At 40.6% G+C, this 23787-nt stretch overlaps 1 protein-coding gene and 1 long non-coding RNA gene across 8 annotated transcripts in view; one reads left to right on the forward strand and one right to left on the reverse strand.

The window, feature by feature from the left end:
- The window catches only part of Zbtb1 (zinc finger and BTB domain containing 1), a 31680-nt gene continuing 7893 nt past the window's right edge, over positions 1 to 23787 (reverse strand). For 5 of the 6 annotated variants that reach the window (XM_052739552.1, XM_052739556.1, XM_052739553.1 and 2 more), the window contains exon 2: positions 5111 to 17014. In XM_052739552.1, the coding sequence (XP_052595512.1) occupies positions 14857 to 16998 (2142 nt within the window). In that variant the 5' untranslated portion in view covers positions 16999 to 17014 and the 3' untranslated portion in view covers positions 5111 to 14856. Of the gene's footprint in view, positions 17015 to 23787 lie in introns of all 6 variants that reach the window. The other variant, XM_052739557.1, reaches the window with a different exon arrangement.
- LOC128111205 (uncharacterized) overlaps positions 17001 to 23787 on the forward strand; it is a 13650-nt gene continuing 6863 nt past the window's right edge. For both annotated transcript variants that reach the window (XR_008218526.1, XR_008218527.1), the window contains exon 1: positions 17001 to 23707. This is a non-coding gene — a long non-coding RNA (uncharacterized LOC128111205). The remainder of the gene's footprint in view (positions 23708 to 23787) is intronic.

The raw sequence follows: 23787 nt of genomic DNA on the forward strand, positions 1-23787 counted from the left end.
TACACAGACACGCAGAGAAACACCTTTATTATAGTCTTATTAGAAAATATTTTTAAAATAAATCTTAAAAAAAAAATAAGGGGGTTAGTGGGCTGGAGCGATGTCACAGCAGTTAAAAGGACTTGCTCTTGTAGAGGGCTTAGGTTCGGTGGCCGGCATCCACATGGGGGCTAAGGACCATCTGAATCTCCAGTTCTAACTAACACCCTCTCCTGGCCTCCGAGGGCATCACACATGACACATTTCCGTCTCTCCACACATCTTAAGCAAAACAAGACTCCCAGCCAGCAGGCCCGAACCTCTCCCAAAGGGACAGGTTCTTTTGGGAAGTAACTGTGTCCTATGGATGCAGTCACTGCAGACCAGTCTTGCAGTTTCTCACCACATTCATCTTTAACAGTCTTCTGAAATGACAACAGCAGTTATCTTGCATTTTTATTAGCTGTGTTTTTCTGCTTTTACTTTTTTTCTGATAAGTTGATGTTTACATGTTTCATCGTATCTTGATCTTTCCCACAAAGATACAATAATAACATTTTTATTTTATGTGACACTTCTTCAGAACATTAGCAGACATTCATTTTGTGGATATCTTTTACATTTCCCTTGTTTGTATTACATTTTAAAACAGGTGGGTTTTTTTTTTCCTTTTTTGACAATTAGACCTCAGAATTCATTAAAAACACAGTTTAAGTGGGTGTGGCGGCACACACCTATAATCTCAGGACGAAGAGGCAGGAGGATTATTATTACATAGTTGCAGGCCAGCATGAGCTATAGATTGAAATAGTAAACCCAAAGTAAATAAATAATTAAAATCGCAGTCCATTAAACGTGATTAAATCATCAAGTTTTGGACCAGGTAATAGCCGTGTTATCAGTGGTGTAGCAAAATAGGCAAGCCGTCCCAAGACTGCTCACTGCCGCAGCTTTTCTGGAGGACTACGTGGCATCATTTGTTTTCACCTGGAAGAGACCATATCCTTGATCTAATATTAATTTGTGTGGGTTCATCCTAAGGAGATAATAGAAAACACCTGGGCTATTATTTATGGTGGCAACAATGAATCGAAAATGGTTTAAATATTGAACACAAAAAAATCAATTACATATATGCACATGATGAATTATGTAGTTACAAAAGTATTTACAGTTTTGTTTGTTTGTTTGAGACAGGGTCTTTTCTCATAGCCCTGGCTATCCCAGAACTCAACTATGTAGACCAGGCCAGCCTTGAACTCACAGAGATCTGCCTGCCTCTGCCTCCCGAGTGCTGAGATTAAAGGTGTGTGTCGCCATGCTCAACTATTCACAAGATTTTAAAAAATAATGCTACACTAGCATTAACATTTGGAAACATACACATTTACCATCACATCCCTTTTTATTTTTATTTTAATATTTATTTATTATGTATATAGTGTTCTGTCTGCATGTTTGCCTGCATGCCAGAAGAGGGACCAGATCTCATTACAGATGGTTATGAGCCACCATGTGGTTGCTGGGAATTGAACTCAGGACCTTTGGAAGAGCAGCCAGTGTTCATAACCTCTGAGCCATCTCTCCAGCTCCCACCCCCCTTTTATTTTTTTAAGATGTTTCTTAATGTGTGTCTGTGATTCTGTGGCATGTGTATGCCAGTACCCACAGAGGTCAAAGAGGGCACTGGATCACATGGAGCTGGGGTTACAGGTAGTCCTGAGCCACTGGAGGTAGATGCTGGGAACTGAACTCAGATTCTCTGGAATTGGAGAAAGTCTGCAGGTGCTCATAACTGCTAAATTATCTCTCCAGGCCCGTTTACAAGATTTTTAATGACACACAAAATCACCCTTGATATAATGAATTGAAAAAGGAGATAGTCAACTTCTGTATGCTTTTATTGTTTTATTGTTTGTGTGTGCGTATGCCAGCAACATACATGCACCTGAATGCATACCCATTCGCTTGCACAAGTCCAGAAGACAGTGCAAACTGTCTTTCTCTAGCATCTCCTCCTAGTCCTTTGAGACAGGCTCTCTTGCTGAACCTGAGGCTTTCGGTTGTTTGTGTAGGCTGGAAGCCAGCAAGCCCCAGCCATTGCCCCTTTCTGACACCCACTCAGAGCTGGAGTTACAGGTGTGTGGGGTGCACCCATCCTGTTATATTCATGCTGGGATCTGAACTCTGGTACTCTTGATTATGCAGCAACTGTTCTTTTTTAAATATATATAATGTATTTGTTTTTATTTTACGTACATTGGTGTTTTGCCTGAAATTACGTCTGTGTGAGGGTGTTGGATCTCCTGGAACAGGAGGTACAGACAGTTGTGAGCTGTCATGTGGGTGCTGGGAATTGAACTGGGGTCCTCTGGAAGAGCAGCCAGTGTTCTTAACTGCTGAGCCATCTCTCCAACTTCTGCAGCAACTGTTCTTAAACAATGAGCTATCCTACCAGCTTCTGTATCTTATTTTATTAGTAGAATAATTCTATGTATATGAAAACAACACCAGAATTTAGATGGCACGGTTATCAGTGATTGTTTTATTAGAGTTTTACAGTGATTTTTTTTTTTTTTGAGACAGGGTCTTATGTAGCCCAGGCAGACCTCAAACTCACTATGTGGTCAAACATGACCTCAAAACTCCTGATTTTCTTGCCTTACCCTCCAAGTGCTAACATTTTTTTTTTTAAAGATTTATTTATTATGTATACAGTATTCTGTCTGCACGTATCTCTGCAGGCCAGAAGAGGGCACCAGATCTCATTACAGATGGTTGTGAGCCACCATGTGGTTGCTGGGAATTGAACTCAGGACCTCTGGAAGAGCAGTTGGTGCTCTTAACCTCTGAGCCATCTCTCCAGCCCCAAGTGCTAACATTATAAGCACATTCATGTAAGGATCAAACTCAGGGCTTCATGCACGCTAGGCAAGAACTCTGACAACCGCGCTACCTCGCCAACCCCTCCAATTGATTTTTAATATAGCAGTTAACCTTAAACTGAAACAAAGTTCACCGCCAGTCCCATTACTTACATATAAATCCGTACTGATTTCCAACAGGTAAAATCTCTTTACCAGATAGATCATACATACTAGACAGTTTCCAAAATATTTTTTAATCCAAAGACTAAATTTTCATAGATTGGTTAAAGAATCAAGAGCTTTAACATACTGTAAACACTCTTCAATTAATGCCTGGTACCCAGAAGAGTATCTGGAACACAGGAGTAATTCTTAGCCTGGTGGGTTTTGGTTTTTGGCTTGGTGTTGGGGATTAAACACAAGGTTTCATGTACACAAAGCCTATAATGCACCTTACCTCTAGGCCATGTTCCCAGCCCATTCATTGTTTATTACAAGTTACCCAAAGCACAATATTTCAATCCGCAAACAAATTAATCTTTCTCCTGTGTAAGAAGAAAATCCTCTTACACATTTCTGTATTAAATGACATTGCAGAGACTACAGATTAACATGCGAAAATATCTGCACTAGCGATCCAGAGCTAATATGAGGCCCAAGATGATGTGTGCGAATGTTAGCTGATAGTCCAGGGCAAGGCTAGCCTGTCCTCTTAATCCCACCCAGGGGCAGCCTTCATGAGGGCTGGGATTGTTTTGAGGAGGCTTGAAGAGAAAGCAGAATAAGTAACAGCTTCTAATTTGAAGATGCGTGAGCAGACTGGAGTTCAACTAATGATTTTATATATATATATATAAATATATATATTAATATATACTATATATATATTAATATATATATTTAAGATCTCTATAAACAGTGCCATTTTGTAATTATTTTCCTTTTTTGTTTTTGTTTTTCAAAACGAGGTTTCTCTGTGTAACAGCCCTGGCTTTCCTGGAACTCCCTTTGTAGATCAGGCTAGCCTTGAACTCACAGAGATTGGCCTGCTTCTGCTTCCCTGGTGCTGGCATCAAAGGTGTGCGCCAGTACGCATTTTACCCTGTTTTGTGACAGGGTCTTGCCACAGACACTGGCTAGCCTTGATCCCCATCTCTAGTGTCCTGTTTCTGCTTTCCTAAGACATACTTGTGTGAGCACACATGCACACGTGTCCTAGTGCACATGGAGGTCAGAGGACAACTTGAGAGAGTGAGTGTTCACACGGTTCTGGGGGATCAAACTCAGGCCTTCAGGTTTGGCGGCAAGTGCCTTAACCTGGTGAGCTACCTCGTCAGCCCTAAAGTGCATGGTCTTAAAGTAACTCTCCAATTCTCTGTCCCTATAGGGGGAAAAAATCACTTGTTTTCTTCGAGTCTTAAAAATTTGTCATTTGGTATGGTGATTTAAACCTGTAATTCCTGAACTCTGAAGGCAGAGGCAGGAAGATCACCACCAGTTTAGGGCAGCCTGGGCTAGAGTTGAGACCCTGTCTCAAAAAACAACAAAACAAAACGTAGTCTTAAGTTCAACTAAATTGAAGATACATAGTAAGATGACAGGGAGACTGCCATGCCCTTGGGGACAGCTAAGCCTAAGCACCTGGCCCTAGAAGGGATGCTTTCCGAGAGAGAGATGGCTGGAAGCTGGGGGCAATCTGCCTTCTTCACCTTGAGTGCTACCCCAAATCATGTTCCTTGGGGAACAGTTTGAAACAATGCGGCAAAGCGAGGCTGCCCTGTCGAGGGGACAGGCAGACCAAATATTTCATTATTGTCAACACATAAAAAATTCCTTACCTGAAAATAAGCAAAGCGAATTATATTAGCTAAGTCATTTCTTTGAATAGTAAATTATGTTTGCTATTTTTGAGTAAGGAAGTCCGTGAGAAAGCTGATTCTCCTATCAGATTTTTTTTAAATAAGTAATTCTTTTGTGTCAGGAATAAACTTAATTAATTTGTTTTCATGTGCGCCTTGAAACAGTATTTTCTTATCATTCTCCTGTATCAAAACCAGATAAACAAAAAACAGGATTCAGCAGTAAAATTTGAGTTAGTTCTCTTTGGGCCACACATGACCACCTCTGGTGACATTGTGACACTAGAGGGTAGGAATTGATGACCAACTAGTTACGTTTTAAAAAGAACAGGCTGCAATACAATTACATTGTAAAACAATCCAATACAAATGAAAGTAATGTACAGACAGTTTAACTTCTGAATGTAGAGGAGGACATTTTATTAGGTAAAAGCAATGGATATCAGAATGTAACAAAAATACTGTATGTAATCCAAGAATTCCACTTAAAGTAATGTACAGAAAATAATCACATTATAGTATGTACTTATGCCACTTGTAATTATCATATTTCATTACACGTGTAGTTAGTTCAGTCAAAATTCAAACCATTTTCTTTAGTAAATCTAGCGCAATAAAAACTTAGTCAAAAATTGTTTGAATCTTTTCTATCCTGCTCTGGTTCCTTTCGTTATGGGGATTTTTAAAATTTTCTATGTATTGTAAGAAGCCTGCAGCCTATATGCTTACGTTCCCCAAAGAGATTAACTCAGTGGTCTGTAAAGTCCAACACTGGTCTAGACTCTTTATCTTGCAGCGGTCATATACTTGGAATGCTTTTGTCTGTTTGTTCGAGATGGGTCTCATGTAGCCCAGGCTGGCTTTGAATTCACTCTGTAGCCAAGGCTGGCCTTGACCTTTTCTTGATCCTCCCACCTCCCCTTCAAGTGCTAGGATAGTGTTCTGTCCACTCAGGTGGAGTTCACACATCAGCTCCAAAGCTGAACTTGGGTGGACTCTCCTTTGCTCTTTCCTTCTCTATCCCCATTATCCCTTCTGGTGGACTTTCTCTGATTTTTCGGCCAATTAGTTTCCAGAATGAGATTCAAGTTATTACTACCTTAAAGTTAGGATTTTCTTTCTTTCTTTCTTTTTTTTGGTTTTTCGAGACAGGGTTTCTTTGTGTAGTTTTGGTGCCTGTCCTGGATCTCGCTCTGTAGATCAGGCTGGCCTCGAACTCAGAGATATACTGGCTCTGCCTCCCGAGTGCTGGGATTAAAGGCGTGCGCCACCACCGCCTGGCTTCTTTTTTTAATTAAAATATTTTTTTTAGACAAGGTCTCATTATATAGCCTTGGCTAGCCTGGAACTCATTATGTAGACTAGGATAGCCATAAACTCAGAGATCAGCCTGCCTCTGCCTCTCAAGTACTGTGATTAAAGGTGTGCACTACCCACACTTTCCATTTCTTTGGACAGATTTCTTTGTGTAACTTATTAAAATACTTGAAGAATTTTGCATAAAAACAAAGTAAGCATTTAAACATTTGAAATCACACACACACACAAACAAGAAGCAATAAGGAATTAGTCACATAGTTAACAAAAAGTAAAAATAAAAAGTATATCCACAATAAGGAAATAATATGGTTATAAGATTCAAATGGTTAAAGAGTGTATGTGTAGCAAAGCATTTATAGTCATAGCCTGGCTCAAATCTCACTAAATCTCACCTCAAGAAAGGTTTTTTTAATAAACATATTACCATTTCATTTAATACTTAATTTTGTTTTGAAACTTGAAGCTGAGCAGGACACTATACAATAGTTCTGAGATTAACAAAAACTTATTCTACACTATGAGACCATATCGATAAGTTCAGAAGAAGAAAATAATGTACAGTTTGTGGAAATCTATCACTACTGAATAATGCTCCTCTGTCAGGAGACTTTTAGAAAGAAGCTTCACTGGTATTCATAAGCAAGTGTGTGACTGGTACATAGTGAGAAAGGAAGATTAGTGTTCCACTTCCATAATAGCTACATTATCTTGTTAAAGAACTGGTCTTGGGTTTTCTTTTCTGTACCCATTTCTTTTTACTTACACTCTACAGATATTTTTTAATATTCTTTTAAATTGTTTAACTACATCTCATAGTATATAAGCTACAATTCTGGTTAAGTTTAGAATGATGTGTTTGTGGAACTATGTATCTCCCTTTATAATGCATTTACAGTAGCCTAGCAAGCCCTTCATCCTAGAAGGGCACCGTGGAGATACATGGCGTAAACTTTCATTTTACTGTAGCTTAATCATTGGTATCACATGACTTTTACAGTCACTTTTCTTGAGCAGGTTTTCCATAAGTACTAGGAGAGTCACTGTGAATCAGCTTTGTTACAACAATGTGATTCCAAAGTGATCATTACTGAGTTCTCTTGGATCTCTGCAACTGGAACTTGGGGGCTGATGGCGTGTGGCAGGAAGACAGAAAGAGATGGTGCCTCGTCAGATCTGATTTCCTGGGTCTGCACTTAAAGGTTATCTGCTGAAGAATGATTCTTCCCCATGTCCTCTCCAGAGCCACATGTCACTTCTCCAGAGGCTGGGAGGGCCCTATTTCACCACTGCCACACAGAAAAAGACAAAACTCAAGAAAAATAACAGCACAAGGCAAACCGCTCTACAAGACAACATCATGCTTAGGTCAGAATATTTTAGCTTTGGCAAAGGCACACTGTTGAAGGAACAGAGTAGGAACAAGAGAGTAGCTCCCAGAACTTACTTATAAACTGTTATTCCTGGTCTAAGTCTTTGGATACAGGGCACCTCTCTAGTTTTGCTTTTGTATGGTCTAAGCAAGCATGGCTGCTTACGTAAGTATGTAACAAAAGACAAGATGGGGTTTCAGAAGCAGGGGAGCTGAGCAAGAGGTGCTTCCTTTCAAACGAGCTAGTTTCACAATGTGTTTGCTAATGACAAATATCTGACTGAAATACAGATGCGATGAATTTGAAAGTTCATTTTTTCAGTCTTCAACCATCACACGAACTACTTTCTTCAGATATCAGGCGTGTACTTTGCAAATGAAAAACCAAGTACAAATATGGCCGGGAATAGTCCTGGGTTTGAAATTCTCTTCACCCATCCCCTGACATTGGGCAAAGTGGTATTTTTGCAAGAATGTTTTGCTCTAATACTCATATCCTTTAAAAAAAAAAGTCCCTTAAAATATTTTTCTCACATTAGGGAACATAAGCATTTGAAGGAAAAGGTGATTTTCATAATGTGGGTGCTTAGATTTATTTGTTTAATCAGAAACAGCCCTGTAGCTGTGCATGGTGATACATGCCTGTGATATGGCACTTGGGAGGTAGAGGCAGGAGGATCACCCTGTTCAAGGCCAGACTGGGCTACATGACCCCATCTTCAGAACACAACCAAACCAAACCCTGTCTATTCACTTGATAGAGTGCATACGCAGGTAGCACTATTGGCTTAAGCAGAGTAAAAGCAATGTTTTAAGTATGGCTTAAAGGCTGTAAGTTTAACTCTAGTCCTTTTTCAAATGGGTCATTACAGACTACTATGCAATTTTCTTGTTTGTTTGTTTGGTTGGTTTTCTGAGATGGTTTATTTGTGCAGCCCTGGCTGTCCTGGAACTTGCTCTGTAGACTAGGCTGTCCTTGAACTCAGGTCCGCCTGCCTCTGTCTCCCGGAGTGCTGGGATGAGTGCTGGGATTAAAGGCACATGCTACCATGACCAGCTTTTTTTAATGCAAATTTTTATTCTTGGCTCCGAAATGTCTTTTATCATCTTCCTCGGGTGCTAGCCTTTCCTATGATTTTCTACTTAGCTCAGTGATTAGCACAGACACATTAAAATGAAACCAAGATTGAACTGTATTCTTCATATCACCTTTCAGTTTTAATGCCCTTCTGCCCTCCATCGATCTGTGTGGGCTTTGATACAAAGAAAATCTCTCATTACTAATTTGCCTCAGTGATTTGGTTCTCTTGACTATCATAAGGAAGTTAAAGATTTAATCTCAATGCTAACTTTTTGCCTTTGCCAGAATATAAACATATAAAGAGCTAAGTTTCATGTTTTTTGAGACTATACCCATTACCAAGTAATGTGTCCTAGAGTTAGAGAGCGAGCCAGGTAAGAGCAGGCCATTTAAATGTCTACATTGTTTCCAGTCACAGAACATTCTCCATTTCATTCCTTTATTTCAAAATGTCATTGACATATGGTAGGCAAATTACCAAAGTGGTAGCTTTAGCATAGGATCTGTTGTAGAGACATTAACTAGGAGCTCAAAGGTCTGAATCTTGCTCTCCTTAAAGCACTAGTTAACTTTCTGTGTTGAGTGCTGCCACACTGGGGGGGTTATGAAGCTGCGACCTCCCGGGGTCACCTTTCACTTCTGTAAGACCGCCGTTGAAGAGCTCACCTAGAAACCTAGATATTTTCATCAGTGGAGTTATACACTGTTAGAATAACCAACTTTTGGTTTTAAGCGGATTCCTTTATTAAAGCAACCACACTATACCATTGGGAGAGGGGAATGTTTGCTAGCCAAAGGAATCCTGAGTTTCCTATCCACATCTATTCATGCAAACAAGAGGAAACTGGTTATTATCCCCCCCCACCCCCACCCCCCGCTCGGGGAGATTTGCTCAAGTACTCTGACTTCTTCAACAACTCACTAGTTCCAGGACTAAAACAGGGGAACAGAGGTTGGTGGAGTAAATGAAACACAAAGAGCAGGAACAGATGGAGAGGAAGCCTCAGCACAGACATGCAGTCTGAATTCAAACTAACTTTCAAATGATTATTGGGCCCTCAACTAACTAACTATCCCACCGAATGTTTTAAGTTTAAATGAAGCATAGTCAAAACATTCCTCAGCATTTCCAGTCTAAAACAGCATTCTGAATGACACATTTAAATCCAGTTGTGCTTTCTACTTGCAGGTCTTACCGCAGGTTGTTCCCTATGTACCCACTATTACCAGTCACCTTACCAGGCGTCACAGATGACGGATGACGAAGGAGCACCGCCTCACACGACCTTTATCATGTGTATCCTAAGCTGAAAAGGCACTTCTTTGTAGATGGAACTCGTGTCTTCATGAGTAAGTACAAGAATGTAGCCTACGTCAAAGACTGAGTTCAAATTCCAGGTCTAACATATAGTTTCTGTGTGGCTTAGGACCTTGGTCCCCTGGAAAATTAGTATACTTACCTCAAAGAGGAGGAGGGCAAATTAAAGTTAAGTGGGCAAAACATCCGCATATAGAGTGCTGAAGAAATGGATGTTCAGACTGTAGGGAGCCCTACTTTGGGCAGACTATGGGTTTCCTGAGCTGGGATGTAAACTTCAAATTATTCAAATTAACACGAAGGATGGCTTCACTTGTGTTAGTGTCGTAGCGGCCATACCATCACACCAAGTTTACTGAGCTGAGCTATCAAGCACCGAGGACAGGATTTTATGAAAATATGCTCCTGCAGGGCGGTGGTGGCGCACACCTTTAGTCCCAGCACTCGGGAGGCAGAGCCAGGTGGATCTCTGTGAGTTCCAGGCTAACCTAGTCTACAGAGCGAGATCCAGGACAGGCACCAAAACTACACAGAGAAACCCTGTCTCAAAAAACTGGGGAAAAACAAAAAGAAAGAAAGAAAACATGCTCCCCTCACCTTCGGCTGGCTACTCTGCAATCCTGGTTAATGGTAGAGGACTGGCATTTTACCACTGGGAAGCACTTAGGTAGGAAAAGACGGTGAGCAAAGTTGAGGAACTGATCAAAACAGATCAATGGGGGGGGGGGGGGGCTTTTTTTTTTTTTTAAAACAACTTGTTACATGGTATCATGTAGTCCAGGCTGGCCTTGAATTCTTGCTGTCCTGGTTCAGCCTCCCGAATGCTGGCTTTACAAGTATGTGCCATCATATCCAGCCCTTAAGTTAATGATAAACCCAGTTCAAATTAGGTATGTCAAATTTTGAGCTTTTCAGCTGTATGTACATATTCAAGTCCTTTTCTTTTCGTCCTGATTTACCCATTTTTGTTAACAATAACAGTTTTTCTCTTCAACATTACACCGGCTCGTAGGAAGACTTTTCAGAGCTTTAGTAAATAGAGAACTTTATTAGTGATCTAAAGGAACATTGCTTAACCAGTGGGAAAGTTACCGCCAACCACCACCACTGGCTCTCTGGGGGCACATGCCTGCCATGCTTAGAACCACTCTCCCATTGGGTATTTCACAGGTACAGCTGGGTTAGCCTCATCAAGACTTGAAATCCTGCACCTCCTCTTCCAACAATTTTACATCATATTTTTGCTTCAAGCTGGAACATGGATTTCAAGCCCACTGCTGCTCTGTCTTAGCAAGCTGTCCTCAACAGTATTTTTCCTTTTTCTGAGACGGGGTCTTATTATGTAAAGACCAGGGTAGCCCTGAACTCAAGGGGTAGCCTTGAACCTAGCCTAGCCTCTTGCATGCTGGGATTACAGGCATAAACTATCATACTCAGCTTAATTCTTTTAAGAGTACCCTCTGGAATCCTTCTGACCTACTATTTTGCTTAAAGTCAAATTGTTCATTACTTTATATTAATTACACATTTGCTGTTACCCATGTGGGGTCATTTCTCTGAAAAATTTCACTTTAAAAAATATGGGAAATTATGCCGGGCGGTGGTGGCGCACGCCTTTAATCCCAGCACTCGGGAGGCAGAGCCAGGCGGATCTCTGTGAGTTCGAGGCCAGCCTGGGCTACCAAGTGAGTTCCAGGAAAGGCGCAAAGCTACACAGAGAAACCCTGTCTCGAAAAACCAAAAAAAAAAAAAAAAAAAAAAAAATGGGAAATTAGCTGGATATGGTGGAGCATTATGTAATGATCCCAACACTCCCTAAGAGCAGTAGTGGAATGGTGACTTCCAGTCCAACCTTTCCTGGGCTACAGAGCAAGCCCCTGACTCAAAAAACGAAAGAACCTGAAGGGACACGAGAAGCTGATCGCTTCAGCTCCCATCTGGTAACTCTTGAACCTGGGAGGCTGAAACAGGATCAGCATGATCATGAGGCAAGCCTGGGTTAGGCAGTGAATGACAGGCCAGCCTGGGCTACAAGGGAGAAAGAAAAGTGAAGGGAAGAGGGGTTAAAACCAGTTGAGTGCTAGACTTTTGCTGCCTTGGTTCTACTTTATTAAGTTCTGAGGTCCAGTCTTTATGACAAATTATAGATCCATGTTGGAGCATCAACCATGTTAGAAATGGATGATTTTCTCCATGATTTTCTCTCTGATAAAAGGGAAACTTAATACACAGTTCAGGGAAATAATGGCTGCCTAGCACGTTGAGGCTCTGGGTTTGATCTGGAGTGCCAGAGAGAAAAATCCAATTGGACTATTGTTTTTCAAGAAATCCCAGAAATGGGACTTCAAATGAAAAGTGTCATTAATAGTGGGAAAAGATGCTACTCCTCTGGTTTCTCTTTTCCTCTCCAGATCTGGAAAAAACCTCGATCCTAAATGTGTGAACTTTCAAAGACAGAAGCAGCAGGCAAATATTCCGGCCTGAGCCATTGTCCTCACAGCCCAAGGAAGGGCGAGAGGGAGCGGAGGCAGAGGAGTGGTGGATGTTTTTCATCCCCTTTAATTTTACAAGCTAAGTAACTTTTTTGTCTTTTTTTTCTTTATTTTTCCTCTAGGATTTATTTATTTATTATGTATACAGTGTTCTGTCTGCATGTCAGAAGAGGGCATCAGATCTCATTATTGTGAGCCGCCATGTGGTTGCTGGGAATAGAACTCAGGACCTCTGGAAGAGTAGCCAGTGCTCTTAACCTCTGAGCCATCTCTCCAGCCCAAGCTAAGGAACTTTCACCTGAACCCTGTCTTGTTAAATACAATTAACTGTACATTCTACTTGGAGAAACCTGTGCTACCCATAGCTAAATTCCCCCAAACCACGCATACTATGTAGTATGAAACAGAAAACACCATCAAACATGCCTTTTTCAAACTGTCACAGTTGGGTAAAGTCAGATTACGTTTGCTTGCTAATTTGTTATTAGCACACACTAAACCCACTAAATCAAACCTCTCTTCCTCGTAAAAAGAGGATTCCTTCTTCAAAGAGGGAAAATATTTAAAAAATGCCTTTAACTATGGGAAAGCCTTTGCAACAGAAACTCTGACGGGGAAAAGTGACCCCTCAAAAAAAATGGGGTCCCCTCAGATATGGTATAACTTGAGCATTTCGTTTGATTTTTGTCTTCTCTTTCTTTCCACTACTCTTCGACGTCTGGCTTTGTTAGAGAACATTTCTCAGGTGCTTACCAGTAAGCTACATACACATCTTATATTTTCTTTTCAGTTTTAAGTACGTGTTAAACTATTATATCTAAGACATTTTAAAATGAATGACTTTCTCAGCTTTTTCTGTTAACAACTTGAAAAACTTCCCCAGATCTCACTCTTGTTGTTGTGCCTTTTCTCAGGATCGGGTTTTAACTGTCTTGGCTCCTGCCCGCACTGCTTGTCCTCACTAACATTCCAGCACATGCCCATCGAGCTGTGTTCACACTGTGCTCTATCCAGTACTTTCCACTAACCCTGTACTAGCCAACACGTCTCTCAGGTCTCATGGCAACCTGTGACATTATGTAAATAGCATGTGAGAATATGATTTGCATATCTTAAAAATATCAAGAGCAAGAAAGAGCAATGCTTTTAAAACTACCATCCATAATCAAAGCCATACTCTTAAATATGTTAACTAAAATCCCTTTCAATATAAGAAGGCTGTTCCAAGTAATTCACATTAAAAGGCATTCTATTCGGCAGATGTGTTTATTGGTGGGTGTTTTGCCAGTGTTTTAGTTCACATGTAACTGATATAGTATAGACCCTGTCAACAACTAACAATATGACTTTCCCTGACAAGTAGAAGCTCTTTCCATTTATATGCTGTGATTATTTTATAGTCCTCAAATCTTGTATCTTTTACAGAAAATGATATATAAAGCATAGCAATTTTCCACAACACACTTCCTCCAAATCTTAGTGTAAAACACAACACACTTTTGTGCACTCTACTTTTATAGAACAACCAGATTTATAATCGATTTCTTTATTTTATTAGATTTATCAATATACATGGCAGCTTTTTCAAATCTCAGTTCCAAAGTAATTTTAAAAATGAAAAATCATTTTTCCTTAGATGTCATATTCCTAAAGAGCTATTAAAGTCTATTTATAAACAAAATAATTGATAAACTAACACACTTTAGAAATCAGAATATTTTTAAATTAAAATATTTTAATGAATACAAGATGTCTTTTTAATTAACTATCATAGTTAAATTCAGTATCACAAAACAAAATGGCTTATCCCCACTAATTTCTCAAGTGAGGGAAAGTCATTGGGATTTACACTTAATATAAGTTTTAAATGTGATTATTAAATGATAACATTTTATCAATTATAGGAAATGTTCATTTATAGGAATTTCCTTAGGTCCATCAATCTTAGGCCAAGATTGAGCCCATGTCCACCTTAAAGGTTAGATTCAGTGTACCTCACTTGCCTAAGTTTGTCAATTTAAGAATATGGATTTCATTGATAAGGGAGAATGAACAGCAGCTACCCCACTATACAACTGACAAACAGCAAAAAAAATAAAACAAAAAAACCCCAAAAAGCAAAACCAAAAAAGAATAAGATAGTTTTAAATAATTATTTAAAAATTCTTAAAAAATTTAAGCAGGAATGGTCAATGATCCTGGGTTTAAAATTTCATAGGATAACCTTAAAATGAAGAAAGTACAGAGAAATAGTGAAATCATTACCTTATTGATTAAAAAAAAAACCAACTAGTTAATAGTCATTGAAGGGATGCCAGCACTGAGTCTACATTGAAAAGTACTTTTAATGGTAGTTAAGAAAACTAGGAACAAAGGATGCTCTTAGAAACATCAAAAGTGATAAACATTTAATGCCTAAAATATACGTAAGGTCCTAAACAAAAATGTTAAAGTAAAGGGCCTTGGAAAAATTTTCCCAACACTTCTTATAAAATCAGTGTCTAAATAGCTCATATCCTTTTGCTTTGGTGTTCTGCCTATCAACTAAACATTCATACCGCAGAAAGGCCCTCAGGTTCTTTTCAAATGCTTGGCATTATAATGTGATCTCATATCTTTCCTCAAATTAAACTTTGCTCCACATATTCCACACGTATACAGATGAACATCCATATGCTGCTCCAACTGTTCATTATTGGGGAATATCTGAAAGCAGACCTGGCATATCGTCTCACCAGCAGAGAGATGAGAAATCATATGCCGTACATGGTCATGTTTTCGGAAGTTTCCTTGATCACAAATGGAACAGACATACCTGGCCATGCCTTTGTGCATATCATTGTGCAGACGCAACTGCCGCTCCCTTAGGAACTGCTTCCCACATGTCTGACAAACAAACTGCTTTTCCTTAGTATGAACAGTATAGTGTTCTCTCAAATGACACCGCTGATAAAATCCTTTCCCACAGAGATTACAGAAGTGTTTCCGTCTGTGATCTCTCTCATTTTCTTCCATGATGGCACTCTTAAACATATCCTGGTCTAGGCAGCTAGACATATGTTCGACCACTAAATTTTCAGTTTCAAAACGCTGGCCACAATTGGGACACCGAAAAGGACAAGCGGAATGTTTAAATAACTGCTTTTTCTGGAGACTGTTTATTTGGTAATGATTGTCCCTGAAATCATCTAGCATTTCAACAAACATGTCTCTTATCTCAGACTGCTCATCAGGGTTCTCTTCCATGTCCATCTTCTCGTCAGCATTTCCTAGCCCATTCATCGTCAGATCCTGAGGTTCTCCACATCTCTGAGCGTGTTCCTGAAGCTGTCTGCCCTTGACGAGTATTTGTCCACATTTCCCACACGCGCAGATATTTTCGATGTGTTTGGCTAAGTAATGAGATGACAGGTCCTCCTCAGTTATGGTGAGTCCGCACAGCTCACAGGATGCATTTTCTGCATCCTCCTGTACCGGACTGCTGTTGTTAGGGGGTCTCACGCTCTCTATACCACTTCTTTCATCCACACTCATGGACATCCGAGGTTTCAGGGTTTTCCTACCACTCTTTTTAATGCCGACATCTTCCTCAACATAGTATCTATAAAATGGCTCTTCCGGTTCATCTTCTAACTCGTCATTGTCAGTGGACTCATTGCAGTCCTTATCAGCAACTTTAATAATGTTGAAGTCTTTCATTTCATCCGTAGGAATATCTTCTGGTTCCATCTTGATGATAATTCTTTTCGTCTCAGCAGCTCTACCCTTTTCTTCCCCAGCCAGTCCAGGCTCCGCTGTGCCCTTTCTGCTTCCAGTGGTCGAAGCTGAATCATCAGGCGCCTGGCTGGCGTCTTCTCTGTATTTGTCTGTCTGCGCAGAAAATGTTTTAGAAGAATCCTTTTCACCAAGTTCAGCTTTGATGTTACTATCTTTTCCATCTCTAATATCCACTATTCGGTGGTAAGCTCTTGTTGTGTTTTGGTATGAATGTCTGTTAGTGCAGGTCAGCACATGTTCATCTAGTAATTTTTCACAGCTGAAGCCAAAGCCACAGCTATCACAGGTAAAACTCCGTCCAAAGCGTCGAGACACACGTTCTTTGGGAGTCGATAATTTGGACACGGAACTTTTTTTACACACATCAAACAGTGGCTCCGGAAAGTGAGCTAACTGTAACGGTTCCTCATCAGGCTCTCTATTGTGTGGTGTGTTCACTGTTGAACTGGGCTCTGCACACCACCTGTTGGCTTCACTGCCATTTCTAGCCACGGTGTCTTCATACATTCTTACCCCAAAAATCATCTTGCTGTTCTGCTTACTGGAAGCCGAGGACGAGCATTTGGAACTAGAGCAGTCTGCGTCCTGTATGTCTTCTAAGCAGTCAGGGACATTGTACAGCTGTAGGTGGTTCATTGCCACTTTGAACTGCTCGAAACTGGAAGGAGCGGTCATAATCTTTCCCAAATACATGAACTGCAGAATGAGATCAAAACACTCGGCGCTTATTTTCATGTTGCTGAGATTCAGTTGTGCAGTACTGTGCTGATGGTTCATGAAAAACATTCTAAAATAGGAGCTACAGGCAGCCAAGACTGCCTTGTGTGCTTGGAAGTAGATGTCGTCGATAGCAATGCAGCAGTCACAGAGAAAACCCCACTCTCTTTGGTTGTTTAGCTGCTGGAGGACATAGCTGCTGTGACTGGGCCTTGCCATCTTCTATTAATTAGACCTATGGAAAACAAAAATATGACAGTCAGGTACCAGAAAGACACTTTTTTAAAAAAAGGACACTTTCAGCATCAAAGCAGTTTTCTATGCTAATGAAGCAAAAGCCAGTAATATGCCTAAATCTTTTGAAGTTTGAAGATGAAAATATCTAGCCATGTATTGTTTTCTCATATTGAACAAAAGACACCAAAAGCAAAAACCTTAATATTTTTAAAGTTAAAAACGAGGCAGAGGCAGGCAGATCCCTATGAACTCCAGACCAGCCTAGTCTACACAGTAAGTTCCATGCCAGCCAAGGCTACACAGTGAGACCTTGTATACAAACAGACATGTAAGGGAGCATGAGGACCCCCCAGAAATCCTATCTTTAAAAAGCTGGACATGGGGTGCTCATGTCTGCACCCGTGAGACTTGTGGTGAGCCAGCCAGCTAGCCTACTTGTGAAATCCCAAAACAAATCTCAAAACAAAGTAGACAGCAGCCAAGGAACAATGCCCGCCCAAGGCTGACCTCTGGTCTCCACATGCACCAAACACACAAGCCTCTGTACACAAACGAACATATACACACAAAAACTTTTCATCCTACAGGGAAAACACATACCAATACAAACAACAAAAGTAAATAAAGCAGCAACTTAAACTAAAAGTCACTAATTTGAGTGCAAAGCATTAACAGCCTTTTGAATGATTTGATATTAAGGAATTGTTGCTCATTTTTAAAGTGTGCTAAAATGTTTTCTTTCCTTTTCCAAATTTACTTTGGGGTTTAAAAAAATCATTTTATGTGTATATGTATGTGGACTACATACATGCCTGTGGAGCCTGTGGAGGTCAGATAGATGAAGTACCTGTGAATGCTGGGAAGCCAACCAGGGTCATCTGCAAGGGCACTAAGTGTTTAACTGCTGAGCCATCTCTCTAGCCCTCTACTTTGGGCTTTTGAAACAGGGTTCAGCCATATAGTTGAGAGAGCCCGGAATTCTCTCTATGTAGCCCAGTCTAACCTCAGACTCAGAACCCTACTTCAGCCTCCTGAACACAGGATTACATGTGTGAGCCACCACATCGGGCTAAGAACCCTTATCCTTTAGATGAAGGTACTGATGTATCTACAGATGAACCTTCAAAACCAACGAGGAGGGGATGAAAGCTACAGAAAATACAAAACCGGCTGTGTTAACTACCGAAGCCGGGCCATAGAGTCTCATTTTGTTATTTGCTTGAAACTTTCCACAGAAAAAAATTTATTAGGCCTGGAGAATGGCTTAGTAGTCAAGAGCATTCCTACAGAGGACCCATGTTCGATTCACAGTTCCTACATGGCGGCTAACAACCCTTTGTAACTAACTCCAGTTCCAGGGGACTCTGCCCTTTTTCCGGGTCTCCATGGGCACTGCACACACTCGGTGCACAAACATACACGCAAGCAAAAGACTAAATATACATTAATTAAAAAAAAATCTTCTAAAATAAAAAAAAAATTCTATTAGAAAATCTGCTCGGTTTGGTGACCTTAAATAAGTCTTTAATCCTAGCACTTGGGAGGCAGAGGCAAGCAGGTCTCTGTGAATTCCAGGCCAGCCAGGATATATAGTGAGACCTTGTCTCAAAAAACAGGAAACAAACTTTATTAGGTTGTATAGAAATCACACCAATAGTTTGACTGGCATTTTTTTCTTTTCTTGAATTATTGGGGAAACAATGGTTTTGTAGTCAGAATACATCTTTTATTGTTCACCATGTACCTAAGGGAAAAAGAAGCAGTGAATTTATTTGGGAAAAAAGTATCTATCTTTATATCATAATTTTTTTCCCCTTCCGTTAAAAAATTTTGTTTAGGGGCTGGAGAGATGGCTCTGCAGTTAAGAGCACTGACTGCTCTTCCAGAGGACCCAGATTCAGCTCCCAGCACCCACATGGCAGTTCGCAACTGTCTGTAACTCCAGTTCCAGGGAATCTGACACCTTCACACAGATACACATGCAGGCAAAACACCAATGAACATTTTAAAAAAAAAAAAAAAAAAAAAAAAAAGGCAGGGTGGTGGTGGCATACGCCTTTAATCCCAGCAGATCTCTATGAGTTTGAGACCTGTCTGGTCTACAGAGCAAGATCCAGGACAGGCACCAAAACTACACACAGAAACCCTGTCTCGAAAAACCAAAACAACAAACAAACAAAACACTAAAAATAACACATGCTCATTGTAAGAGTTTAAACAGAGTAAAAACACACCTTGAATGGCACACCTCTTCTCAGGTGATCATCTAAGCATTCTGGATCATATAACCTTCACATCTGTCTATGCTCACACATGGTCCGTAATACTGAGTACTAATATGCCAGCCATCTATTTTGGCTTTTATGTTTTTCTAACTCAAATGGTATCATAGTATGTAGACCTCTCTGTAACCTGTTCCTTCAACATTGATGGGCAGTGAAATTATTAATGTAGTGAGTTACCTTGGGGTAGGAGAGGGAAACATTAAAATCTTAGAGGTGCTTAACATTACAAAACTAAAATCCAACTTAAAGGTGGACACAACATATACCACTAATCAAAGGCTGAAACAGGAGGATTTTGAGTTCAAGGCCAGCCTAGGTTACACAGAGAGTTCCAGGTGAGTCAGGGATACACACACACACACACACACACACACACACACACACACAGAGAGAGAAAGAGAGAGAGAGAGAGAGAGAGAGAGAGAGAGAGAGAGAGAGAGAGAGAGAAACCCTGTTCTTTGTTTTAGTGTGTGTGTGTGTGTGTATATATGTGTATTTTAAAGAAGTATAAAAAAGACAGTTTTCTGCCGGGTGGTGGTGGTGCATGCCTTTAATCCCAGCACTCAGGAGGTAGAGGCAGTGGCAGGCGGATCTTTGTGATCTCGAGGCCTGCCTGGTCTATAGCGTGAGTTCCAGGACAGCTAGGACTGCTTCACAGAGAAACCTTGTCTCTAAAAATAAAAAATAAATAAATAATGCAGTTTTCTGACTTTAGTCTCAAATTTTAATCTGTATACATAAAACTTTGTAATCTACTCTCTATTAGGAAAAAAAACCCACATTCCTATACTGTTTACTGAGAAAACAAAAGACAACCTTAACAAGCTGTTCAGTGAACTAAAATGTTCATTCTTTTCTCTCTTTCTTTTTCTTAAAGACAGGGTCCCTCTATTCAGCCCTGGCTGTTCTGGCACTTGCTCTGTAGACCAGCCTGGCCTTGAACTCACAGAGATTCTTACTTCTCCCTTCAGAGTGCTGAGACTAAAGGGGTGAGCCACATTCTGCCAAATTGTAGTACTATTAAAACATTTCTATCTCGGCAGTAGTTATCAAGAGAGTACTGAGTACATTCATCTCTCCTTACTTCCATCTGTCCTCACAGATCGACTCTAGGTCACACACCCTGTCGCTCCATGCTATCCTGCTACATGCAGTCTCATACTACCTCCCTATTTCCCTACCTAAATGTCAACAGAGTTCCCTAGGAAGAGATGGGGCCTGTGGAGTGGAGAAGCCACTGTGTCTCCTGGAAGCCAAATCAAGTGTTTCAAGAAGGTAATAAATTTCAAACCTGCGTCACGGATGTCTACAGCTAAACTGAGGGAGGATATGCCTAAATATAAAAGCAATGGATGTTCAAAGACATCATTCATGTTACTCCTAAGAGTTAACTACACTAAGGTTAATCTACTAGCCTTTAGAAATATATTGATGAAAAGGCCTGGAGAGATGGTCTAGCAATTAAGAGCACTTGTCACTCTTATTAGAAGACCCAGGTTCAATTCCCAGCACCTACATGGTGACTCCCAACCATCCATAACTCCAGTTCCATGGTATCCAATGCTCTCTTCTGTCCTCCAAGAGCATCAGGAACGCATGTGCCACACAGACACACATGTGGGCAACACACTCATACTCATAAAATTAAGTAAATCTTAAAGATAAATATATTCATATGTGAAGGCAGAAAATGCAGGTGCAGAAACAAAATTTTTACAATTAAAATTCTATAAAACAAATCTACACGATAATACAACTGAATGCAAGAGGTTAAAAAGTACACAAAAACCGTGACCCAAGCCCACTTTAAGTAGGGGGAGATTTGGAGGTAACCAGTCATCCTACTGTATGATTCACAGAAACTTTTAATGAAAAAGAGAAAGAAGCAAAGAGGGCCGATAGCTCTAAAAAAAGACTTTCTAGAACTAACAGTTGTTAGAAACTGAAACAAACCTGAGCAGAACCTAGCGATGCCCACACACAGTGGGGCAGAAACCAGTGAGGCAGGGCAGAGAGCTGGGTCCCCGTCCTGCTCTCCCAACCTGCAATCTGTTTACGATCGATCATTCGCCCCAGCATTAAGGTGGGAATAACGACTCAAATAACAGACACAAGGAATCACACAGCCGATGTGTAAAATGTGGGGTTTGCCATGTGATAGTAAGGGGAACAACACTGGCTGCGGCTGTAATGGTGGCATGTTTATTTGAGCACCAGGAAGTAAATCTAACTAGGTAATTTTAAGCTTCCTTCCAAGTAAGCTCCAAATGATGGTCAAAAAATTCCAAGACCCCTTCTTATCTAAAATGAAAAACAGTGATTCGGCCACTAACTAAAGTCAACTCCACACATTCAATGAGTTAAAATCCGTATTTTACATGAACCTAACCAAGCGCTACACCAATTAGGACAGCCTCTAAAGCGCATGGATGCACATTCTTTCATTCAATACATCGTCAGTGTATACTGGACTGAGCCCAGCGACGGAAGGCAGAGCTGTCCCCAAAGCCCAAGGACACCTGGAGAGGGTTTCTTCCCTAGACCAGTCACTTCACTCAGCATGAAGTCAGGAAGTGTCTGCTCCACAGAAGGCATCACGCCGTGCTGGAGAATAAGCACTGTGTCCAAATGGCGGATGTAAACCCCACTGCCTCTGTGTCACATCCTTCCGTCTTCCCATCCTACTGGGAGATGCTGAACAAGGGCTAAGGCAGTTCTCAGTGCTACCCTACAGTCTCCAGGCAGACCTACGATTCCAGTTTAAGCAATGTTAGCATTTATTATACAACTTTATCTTCTACTGGATAAAGATGATTTTACCCAGATAGTGGAGGGGAAGGAGGATCTAAGTTCCTGAAAGACTTTTAGCTTATCTCTTTAAGGTTAAGTTTTGCACTACACTTGTGTAAAGCAGCTGGGTGTGGTAGCACATTCCTTTAATCCAAGCACTAGGGAGGCAGAGAAAGGAGGATCCCTGCATTTCAGGCCACCCTGATCTACAGAGTAAGTTCCAGGGTAGCCAGAGCAACACAGAGAAACTGCTGTCTCAAACCCCTAATTCTGTCTCCCCTCTAAAAAAAATAGTATAAAGCATTTACTTTTATTAAACAATTTCACTCAAATTCCAAAAAGTTTGCTTTCTTTTCAATTTTTTATTTCTAATTTAAAAAACTGTTGGGACCAGGGAGAAGGCTCAGTAGTTAAGATCACTAGTGTTTGGTCTTGCAGAGGACCCCGGTTCAGTTCCTAGCACTCACATGGAGGCTCATACTTGTCTGTCTCTAACTCCAGTCCCAGGGGATCTGATGCCCTCTTCAGACCTCAGCCGGCACACGCGTGGTGTACAAACTTACACAGAGAGAAAACACTCATACACACAAAATAATAAAATAAACAGATCGAAAAGAAATGTTCCTGGGTGTGGCTTTAATCCCAGCACTAGGAGGCAGATGGGGAAATTGGTGAATTCCAGACCAATCGTGGCTGCACAGTTGAGACCTAGACTCAAAACAAACAAAAATGTCACCAAAATTTAGTAAGCTTTATATTACGTAGCTTATCAAGAAGTTTATTTCCATAAACAGAGTCCCTCTATTTCACCTGCTCTGGTTTGAGATTAAAATCTGTGACCATGTTTGTTTGTGTTACCAGCTATCACCGGAAGATCACATTCATCACAGCTGGCAGTTGGTCTGGGACAGAAAGCAAAACCTTCTAGTTGCATTCGAAGGTCTACACCCAGGAAAGTACTCCAGCAATAAGGAGGCACCAATCCAGTACATCTTACACCATAACTACAAATTACTTTGAAAGTGCTTACCAGTTTATGTTAAAAGTAAAAAATGGTCACGAAACACACCAACTGTATTAAGCAATTCAAACAGTCATAAACCTATAGAGCATAGATCTTAGGAGTCCAAGAGTCTTATTTCATAAAAAGCAAACTTTTATGATGATTAAACATTATATCAACATCTAGCTAACTGTGAAACCCAGGTACTGGGACTACAGACAAGAACTCCTATGTACCTCAGATGGTACTAAAACTTCCTCGGCACAATCTAGTGTGGTCTTCTGCAAAGACCATCAACTAAGAACTGGTTTCAGGTCCTGAATTCAGGTACTATCCTGTAAGTGATGAGCCTCATCTGAATGATAGCTGTAATGTGGTTTTATCTGTCTTTATTGATATGTTCCCTAAGTATACTATGTGGCTTTTTTTTTTCTTTTTTCTTTTAAAGACAGGGTCTCTTGTAGGCTAGCCTGGCCTCGATTTGTAGTAGAGGAAGTCCTTGAACTTCTGATCCTCCTCCTTCTACCTTCCAAGTTCTGGAATTACAGGCCTGCACCACCATACCTGGTTTACTAAGTGCTTGGGACCGAACCCAGGGCTTCCTGAATGCTAGGTAAGCACTCTGTCAATGAGCTACACCCCCAGCCTTGTAGAAGCTATTTTTAGTAAAGTTCTCACTGACATAGTAAATTT

Source organism: Peromyscus californicus, unplaced genomic scaffold (genome assembly GCF_007827085.1).
Source record: "Peromyscus californicus insignis strain IS unplaced genomic scaffold, ASM782708v3 Scaffold_15__1_contigs__length_86483966, whole genome shotgun sequence".
Classification (NCBI taxonomy): domain Eukaryota; kingdom Metazoa; phylum Chordata; class Mammalia; order Rodentia; family Cricetidae; genus Peromyscus; species Peromyscus californicus.